Below are 8,623 nucleotides of genomic sequence, written 5' to 3' on the forward strand. Positions count from 1 at the left end.
TATATAAAATAATTAAATTTATTTACAAACAGTATAATCAATTTTTCCCTATAAATTTTAGATATATATTTCTATAGTAAAATAATTATTTTATCAATTTTTCTATAAATTTCTTAACAACATTTGTTGTGTAGATGCTTAACTTCTCCAGTTTTGTTTTTATGTGTTCGAAAATTTTTTTTTTATTCATTTAAATACAATAAATCCTCAAATGGTGGTGGTTTAGGAATTTTGAGCATTAAACCAATCCTTGAGGCTTGAGCATAAAGTAGGGAATAGATTTGTTTAGAGAAGTTGGGAGAGAGAAGATTCATCAAACATGATCCTACTTGGCACCAACTGGTTGGATATCAAAATGTGGTAAAAATAGTTTTCCAATAAACCACGCACTCCAAATAATAAATAAGTTACAAATCCATTATTCAACGCAACTTCTTCTGACCTTTCCAACCTACGTGGTTCCTCTTCCTAACTCAAACTACCAAACAGAACAACAGAACAGAACAGAACAAGCCAAAGAACCTTCCCTTTTTGTTCTTCTCTCTTCGCTCTTCTTTGAATGGGAATCAAAAGAGGAGCAGAAGAAGGTAAAGCCATGGTGGTTGATGATGTCTTGGACTCCATGCCCCTCTTCGCTAAGGAGCTTCTTGCGGGTGGCACAGCTGGTGGTTTCGCCAAAACCGTCGTTGCCCCACTCGAACGTGTCAAAATCCTCTTCCAGGTTCTACCTTTCAACTCTTTTCATCAATTGGTCTCTTCATATTCTTCCAAAGATTTCACCTTTACTTCATTGCTTCATTTTCTATCCCCCAATTTCGTACTGTTGAATATTTTGATTGATTGGTTTTAATCCCTTTTTTCAAGAAATGAAGTCTCTTTATGATACCCTTTACTCTTCAAAGTTAGAAAGATTGCATCTTTATTGTATTTGTTGTTTGCTTCAAAATTGATGGTGAAATGGGTTTCTTCTCTTTACCCCATTTTTTGTAATTTTCTGTTGTCATTCCTTGCAGACTCGAAGAGCTGAGTTTCACAGCTCAGGACTTGTTGGATCAGTCAGCAGAATTGCCAAGACCGAAGGCTTTTTAGGTTTCTACAGGTAGAACTTAGAAGAACCTCAACTCAACTAACACATTGAAACAAGAAAGTAGAGAGAGAATATAATTGAGAAATTTTCTGCAGCTGTCTAATTAATTTAATCATTATTGAATTGCAGAGGAAATGGAGCAAGTGTTGCAAGGATTATACCTTATGCAGCACTTCATTATATGTCCTATGAGGAATACCGCAGATGGATCATGCTTACTTTCCCTGATGTTTCGAAAGGCCCTACCCTTGATCTCATGGCAGGCTCATTATCCGGAGGGACGGCTGTTCTTTTTACGTATCCTCTCGACTTGATTCGGACTAAGTTAGCTTATCAGGTAAAGTTTCTGAATTCTGATCAATATGATTACCGTCTTAGTTATCAAACTTGAGAGTTCTCTATAAACTCCTGAGTTTAGGTAAAGAATTTACATGTTAACTCAAGAATTTGATAACCCTGATTGACATATGTTATCTGTGACTGCAGGTTGTTAGTCCAGAAAAGTTGAATGTTTCAGGGATGGTTCATAATGAACAAGTTTATAGAGGGATCCAAGATTGCTTTGCAAAAACTTACAGAGAAGGTGGCATTAGAGGTCTCTATAGGGGAGTAGGTATGCCCTCAAATCTGCTTATATCTGTAGTGCTGTATCTTCATAGTTATGATATTCTCACAACTTGCTCCTGGCAACAGCTCCAACGCTTGTCGGAATATTCCCGTATGCTGGTTTGAAGTTTTACTTCTATGAGGAAATGAAGCGCCATGTCCCTGAGGAGTACAAGAAAAGCATTATGGTGAAACTCACATGTGGATCCATAGCAGGTCTATTGGGGCAGACCTTCACATATCCTCTTGAAGTTGTTAGGAGGCAAATGCAGGTAACTTAAATCATTTGGTCATTGGAAAAGTTTTGTAGATGGATATCAAATAATGCATAGTACAAAGTTGACAACATTCTGGCTAGGTTCAAACTCTGCTGGCATCTGATAATGCAGAACTGAAGGGGATTATGAAATCACTTGTTGTGATTGCTCGAAATCAGGGCTGGAAGCAGCTGTTCTCAGGGCTCAGCATCAATTACATAAAGGTGGGATGGGAAAACTAATTGCATAGTTGAGCAACTAAAACTTTACAACATGTTTGGTTTCCATTTTAATTTTAACTATTTCCTTTTTAGGATTTGTGAACAAAAATGCAAAAAGCAATACGCAGTTAGATTCCTTCTAGTTGATGTTTTTTTTTTTTTTGCAATTCAGGTTGTTCCATCAGTGGCAATTGGGTTTACTGTTTATGATACCATGAAATCATACCTGAGAGTTCCATCAAGAGATGATGCTGCAGTTGAAGTGGTAACCAATAAAAGAATCAGCCAACCATCGTCGCAGACACAGTAACAGCAACAGATGATGCTACCTTTCAGATTTTCGCCTGTCTAACTCTTCAATTCATAGGCTTCAAAAAGGTTTCTTGGCCTCATCCTATTCACATTGTTTTAGCACCACATGCCATTCTTTCAAGTTGTACATTGTGAGATGGAGATTATGTTCCATCATAAACAGGATACAGCATGCATTTCTCTGCAGATTGCAAGGGAATGAATGATCCCTTGTGGCAGATCCCATTGTTTTCATGATGTAACGAGAAGACAATATGTTGTTGAGGTAGGACACAAACTATGTACATACAAATAAAAGATAATTTGCACTTTTTGAATGTGCAAGCACAGAGGATTATATAGATATGTTGATGTAACAAAGCCAGATTCGTATTACCTTTGACCACCTGTTGGCGCCAGATTTCTACTTCTACTACTTTTCAACTTTTGTTGGCTATTTTGTACTATATAAGATTATAAGTAGCTAATTCCAATAAGCTAATCTTACAATTACAATCCAATGAAATCTGCACGCTGATACCAAAGCATTAGACTGATGATTCTGCATCACATTGAAAAGATCAGAAGTAAAATAGTAAATAGAAGGCTACGTTTGGTTCTAAGAACAGGATAAAACAAGATACTGAGAACAAGACACAAAAATTAGTGTTTTTGTGCTCGTGGGAACTTATATTATATGCAGCCAACATGTACAACGGAGAAGCTACATAGATCAATCTTTAGATGAAACAAAAAGATTTTAATATTTTATCTGTTTGATAATGGATTTGAAACCCTACACATTTTGGTAGAAACAATCTAGTAAGACAGCACCAGAGTATCTACACTTGAGTAGTAACTCTACCAATAATCTCCGCATGAGCATTTTCCATCTCTAAAATGATGGAATCGCTTGTTATCCCTGACAATAAGCTCCCGTCCGACGATCTTCGACATGATTTTGATTGCATTGTGGCAGTCACCACAAATACGCAGATTCTTTATTATCCGAAGTGTAGTTCTCGGGGGAGTGCTGATTAGACCATAAGCAATGGCCAATCGCTCGCTATGATATTGCAAGGCCTTCTCTTTTTCTTCCTCATTAATGTCATGGAGAACATATCTTGTATCAGGCACATAACCTGCTTCCCTCATCTGGCCACTCAAACCCTTCAATTTCTCATCAGCCTCTTTATACGGAACGGCACACCGATACTCGGCCACTCTATTCTTCTCCTCTAGCATGTTAATTGCAGACTGTTTCTTCCTTGGAGGTGTTGGAAGCTTATCAGCAATGGCCTTTGAAGGATTGAGACACGCCAACAACTCCTCCGCACGATCCTCAAGATCCATATCTCCATGAATCCTAGCAAAATTTCGGAGAGCCTCCCAAATGTCATCTTCAGGCTGAAATGGCTTACTCTCAATGAACTCCTCAGCTTCATTCAACTGACCGGCATTACCCAGAATGTTAATGATCTCCATGTAATGCTCCATGGTGGGAACAATTCCATACTCCTTCATTGATTCAAAGTGCAATAATCCTTCCTCTACAGCTTCTTCCCTTGCACACGCAGCCAAAACCAATGCAAAAGTTTCACTCTCAGGCCGTATCCCTGCCTCCTTCATCTCCTGAAAAACCAACAAAGCATCATCACCAGCTCCATTTTCAGTGTATCCAATGATCATCAAGTGCCAAGAACTCATGTTTCTCTCTGGCATTCGATCAAACACCTTGCGTGCAATATTCATGTTACCACATTTCCCATACATTCCAATCAACCTATTGTTCAATTCAACCTCCCCTCGAAACCTCGATCTTCTCAAGAACTCATGAACCCTTTTCCCATACTCAAGCGACCTCGTACCCTCGCACAAATTCAACATGGCGAGAAAAACACCATAATCAGCAACAGAACCTTGACCCATGAGTTCCAAAGCTTCAGCAAGCTTACCCTCTTCGCACAACTCAATCAAATTAACGTTCAGGGTGGTTGCATCAAACAGCGCGTTTTGGCGGTTCTGGTCGACCCTATTATGAGTATTATCAAGTTTGGGTTTTGGTTCTCTGGGAAGATTCTCCTTCAGTGAAGTTTGGGTCTTTTGAGCGAAACGACCAGTGGGGGTGGCGTTTTTAAGGCGGGGTTGGACCTTGTTGGTGTTGGTGGTGGGGTTCTTGGAATCGGGAACGGCGTAGGAGCATAGAGGAGTGGAAGGGAGAGAGCAATTGGAGGGCTTCGGAGGAGAGAAGTGTGGGAATTTGGAATGGGATGAGATGACGGTGTTTAATTTGCGGGGAACGGGTGCCAGTGACGCCATTGATGAGTGGAGTTTGAGCTCCATGGAGTTCTGATTTTGGAGGCTGTATGGAACAATTGCAGAAGAATAATATCGGATATCGAAATCAAACGGATAGGCTACTTTTAGAGTTAACACTCATATCTCCTTCAATTTACACTCTTGCTTGTCTCCAAATTTTGATTTATTCAACGAGAATCTGTGGAGACTGTAATCCTGCGTATTTTTGGTTATTATTTAGCTAATATAATATTAAATTATTTTTAATAAATAAATTTTAAGTTTAATTATTTTATTATTTTTATAATTTTATTAAATAAAGACCAACAGAATAAATCTAAATTTTACTAATTCATATATGCAAACTCTAAAAAGTGTAGATATTCACATAATTAGAAATGAAGAAGGTAGATGGGTGGTAGGATTTTCCCACAATATAGGTTGTTGTTCAGCATTTAAGGCAGAATTCTGGGACATTGTTCAAGGCTTGAAGTTAGCTTGGTTTTTGGAGATGAAACAAGTTCTCACAACCAGTGATTTATTCAATCAATAGGAGCAAGTGTAATGTGCAACACCCAAACTTTTTTGTTAGGAAAATTTATGAGTTAAAAAGACAAAATTGTAGAGTTCTTTTTGTATAGATATATAGATGTGTAATTTGGCTTAAAATAACGTAAATTTAGAAATAAATTTTTTATTTTAGAATGGTGGATACTACAATAAAGATGGTAAAAATATTTTCTCATGAAGATGCTTTGGTTAAAAGTGTGGTTTATTTATTTAGCCACACTTTAAACAAAAATAACATTTTTATAAATATCAAAATCTAACCATACAATCCATCATCCAAGGATCAAAAAGCAATATATTCATACGAAGACAATTATAAAATCTTCATTGTAGTATCCACCTTTTAGAATAACTCTCTTTTATAGTGAGTCAAAAATCCTCTGTGAGAATGCTAGAGAGGTTATCTTATCCCATTTAATTTGTACTTAATTTTTTTTTTTTGATATCTGATAGAGACTATGTGAACTGTGAATACATTGTAAGTTTGTAACTAATGAGATTCTAGGTCTGATTAAAAAAGAAAAAACATAAAATGGATATAAACATAATTATTTCTTGCTTTAAATAAAATCATTGTTATTATATGAAATATCATATATTTTATATATTCTTATATTACTATTTTAGATTTAAAAAAGAATAATTTGATGGACAAGCATCTTGTGTTAACGCAGAGTTTAAGAAGGAGTTATACTCAAAAGATGTAATGTACACGACTTAAATCCATAATCTTAAAGTCACACGGAGAAAACTCAAAACTCCCTTCCGTATTACTATTTTGATTTCGAAAAAGATAAATATATCAATAATTTAGATTTCTAAAAAGCTTATTCAGCAACAATAAATTTTACAAATACAATATAACCTGTATCTATCATGGACTAATTAAAAGAGAGTTTTGTGATATTAACATTAGCTGAATGCACATTCCTTCTTATTACTCTACTTAACTACTGAGTTTGAAAATTTCTAATTCTCTAACAGCGAAGAATTTTCTAAAACAACAACAGATTTAACATTGAATTTATAAAACAATGTAAAACACCAAATACAATTCATATTACAACAACATGAAACATTAAATACATTATTTTCCTCTATATTTTGTCAACCAACAGAATTAGGACTTGATGTCCTCACATTTTCTTGTGTTGACTCACTTTCCTTTTGGACATTAAACATAATCTAACAAGTTACCTTATACAACAACAGAACAAATCACCAAATCCTTAAATCATCTTCTGCTTGGCACAAATTTTCTTTCCTTTATGCTCTTGGCACCTTTTCCTTCCTTTAACCGGTACTCTCCTACAAGGTGAACCATCATACAATATGATTCCACATATATTGGTTTCACTACTACTCTCTTCAACTGGTTTTTTTGGAATGCCTTGTACATCATCATTGCTAACATTTTGGTCCATAAACTTATTGATTTCTGAAACCAAATTGCTCTTTGATTTTGGGGATACAAATGCTTTGGCAGGGGACACATTATTAATTCTCATTCCTTTGTGTTGAGGACACCTCTTTCTTCTTTCAGCTGGTGTATTTATACAGACAGAACCATCACCTAAAGCCACCCCACAAATTATAGCATCCTGCTGATTGGCAATGACGATATTTTTGACTTTCCTAGGCCTTGATTTGTTGAATTTGAACACCCTAGATAGGAAACTGTAGATGCCATCACTGTCTTCTTCTTCTTCATCTACTTTGATTCGGATACCGACTTGTTTTCGAGTGAAAGGTAGGAGCTCCCTGGCCATATTTGAGATTGTTCTTGTGCTGGAAGAAATCTTGTTTATCTTTTGAAGAATATCGTTCGGCCGCCGGCAACCATTACTGCTTATATTCCATGCATAATCAAATGTTTTGAGCAGCTGAGACTCTATTTTCTTGGCCTCTTCTTTATTGTTCATCTGTTCATCAAAACAGTAATAATCATTGTAGTTAAAAAGATTGCATTATTCAAATGTTAAAATGCTCTGTTAATCTTATAATTTCACCAAATTTATAACTAAGTCCTCATAGTTAAAAGCTTTCAAATAAATTCTTACATCGTTTTGAATTTTGTTTATAACTAAGTCCTCATAGTTAAAAGCTTTCAAATAAATTCTTATATCGTTTTGAATTTTGTAATTAAGTCTTTATTACGCCAAAAACGTTAGAGTTAATAGAATATTTTGAAGATGAGAGGACATTTAAGTATAGGGATTTAGCTCTTAAGTATGAGTATTTTTAATTTGAAAAAAAAAATATTCTATTAATTTTAACGTCTTTTGCATCATAAGAATCTAATTATAAAATTTAAAATGGTGTAGGGACTAAGAGAACCATTTAACCTTATTCAAACTTCTGTGTTGAATTTCTCATACGTGTTTTCATATTAATTGTAGATTTGTATCCCAATATTTGATAACTAAGAATTTTCATCTGAGACACTTGTGACTATGAATGTTCATGCTGATTAAACTATGAGATTGAGAACTATTGACCCTAAAATAATAATAAAAAAAAAAGAAACAAAGAAAGAGTCTTCCTTTTAGACATATTATCAAGCAACACATCGACATAGAACCAAAGACTTTAAGAATAGGAGAACCTAAGGATTGAAAAAGTTGAAATGAAATGTGTAAGAAAAGACTTACAGCAACCCATCTATAAACAATAGGGTATCCCTGTGAAAAAATCTCTTGAAACAATGGCCTCTTCTTTTGGAGAGAATCATAAATTGAGTATTCAAGAGAAGTTTTGGTGTGCAAATGAGATCCATCTCTGCCATAGCATTGCAACCTATCCCTTACATTATCAGTTTCTCCAAGGTAAGTCACAACTACACACTCAGGGGCAAGTTTGTAAATTTGCCTCCCCAAATCACTCCTTGATGACACAGCTATTCCAAGCTCATATACACCTGGACAAGCTTTTTCTGGCAGGTTATGGATCCTGTATCTTGCACATCCTTCTTTTCCCTTTGAATGATCTTCCCAATCGGAAGCACCAATTAAAATCTGCAACAATTCAGCAACAAAATTGATCAAATTCCTTTGAAGTAAGCAATTTTGTGTTTTGTAAATATGTAATATTATTGTATGAAGAACCTTCCATTTGGAGAAGATAGAATCATGTTTGGTGTGGCTGCATTCCTCCCTCTTGAGCCTTTTGAAGATGAAGGAGGAATGATGGTGATCCTGATTTGGCACTGCTACCATTTATTGAGCTGCGCCGTCATTCACTTCACTGCACTGATTTGTTTTTGATTTTGATGAGATATCATATGACCGTTGCTA

General features: G+C 35.6%; 3 protein-coding genes across 3 annotated transcripts; 1 reads left to right on the forward strand and 2 right to left on the reverse strand.

Annotated features, from left to right (window-relative positions):
• LOC107644481 (graves disease carrier protein) lies at positions 403 to 2,959 on the forward strand. Its single transcript, XM_016348346.2, has 7 exons — positions 403 to 721; positions 1,014 to 1,099; positions 1,217 to 1,424; positions 1,574 to 1,700; positions 1,781 to 1,965; positions 2,052 to 2,174; positions 2,344 to 2,959. The coding sequence occupies exons 1-7, from the start codon at positions 560 to 562 to the stop codon at positions 2,479 to 2,481; spliced, it is 1,029 nt and encodes a 342-aa protein (XP_016203832.1). The 5' UTR covers positions 403 to 559; the 3' UTR covers positions 2,482 to 2,959.
• Positions 3,104 to 4,952, reverse strand: LOC107644482 (pentatricopeptide repeat-containing protein At2g15690-like). Its single transcript, XM_021103008.1, has one exon. It carries the CDS (start codon positions 4,803 to 4,805, stop codon positions 3,324 to 3,326), a length of 1,482 nt encoding a protein of 493 aa, XP_020958667.1. The 5' UTR covers positions 4,806 to 4,952; the 3' UTR covers positions 3,104 to 3,323.
• On the reverse strand, positions 6,340 to 8,623 carry LOC107644483 (protein EFFECTOR OF TRANSCRIPTION 2). Its single transcript, XM_016348348.2, has 3 exons — positions 8,435 to 8,623; positions 7,982 to 8,344; positions 6,340 to 7,252 (listed from the first exon to the last, which is right to left on the reverse strand). Exons 1-3 carry the CDS (start codon positions 8,543 to 8,545, stop codon positions 6,560 to 6,562), a joined length of 1,167 nt encoding a protein of 388 aa, XP_016203834.1. The 5' UTR covers positions 8,546 to 8,623; the 3' UTR covers positions 6,340 to 6,559.

This window comes from Arachis ipaensis, chromosome B05 (assembly GCF_000816755.2).
Source record: "Arachis ipaensis cultivar K30076 chromosome B05, Araip1.1, whole genome shotgun sequence".
Taxonomy (NCBI): domain Eukaryota; kingdom Viridiplantae; phylum Streptophyta; class Magnoliopsida; order Fabales; family Fabaceae; genus Arachis; species Arachis ipaensis.

Coding starts and splice junctions, on each gene's coding strand:
- LOC107644481 (XM_016348346.2), top strand. CDS start 560: ATGGGAATCAAAAGAGGAGCAGAAGAAGGTAAAGCCATGGTGGTTGAT. Junction 1,701..1,780: donor AGGTCTCTATAGGGGAGTAG/GTATGCCCTCAA, acceptor TCCTGGCAACAG/CTCCAACGCTTGTCGGAATA. Junction 1,966..2,051: donor TTGTTAGGAGGCAAATGCAG/GTAACTTAAATC, acceptor CATTCTGGCTAG/GTTCAAACTCTGCTGGCATC.
- LOC107644482 (XM_021103008.1), bottom strand. CDS start 4,805: ATGGAGCTCAAACTCCACTCATCAATGGCGTCACTGGCACCCGTTCCC.
- LOC107644483 (XM_016348348.2), bottom strand. CDS start 8,545: ATGGTAGCAGTGCCAAATCAGGATCACCATCATTCCTCCTTCATCTTC. Junction 8,345..8,434: donor CTATCTTCTCCAAATGGAAG/GTTCTTCATACA, acceptor GAATTGTTGCAG/ATTTTAATTGGTGCTTCCGA. Junction 7,253..7,981: donor TTGTTTATAGATGGGTTGCT/GTAAGTCTTTTC, acceptor TTTGATGAACAG/ATGAACAATAAAGAAGAGGC.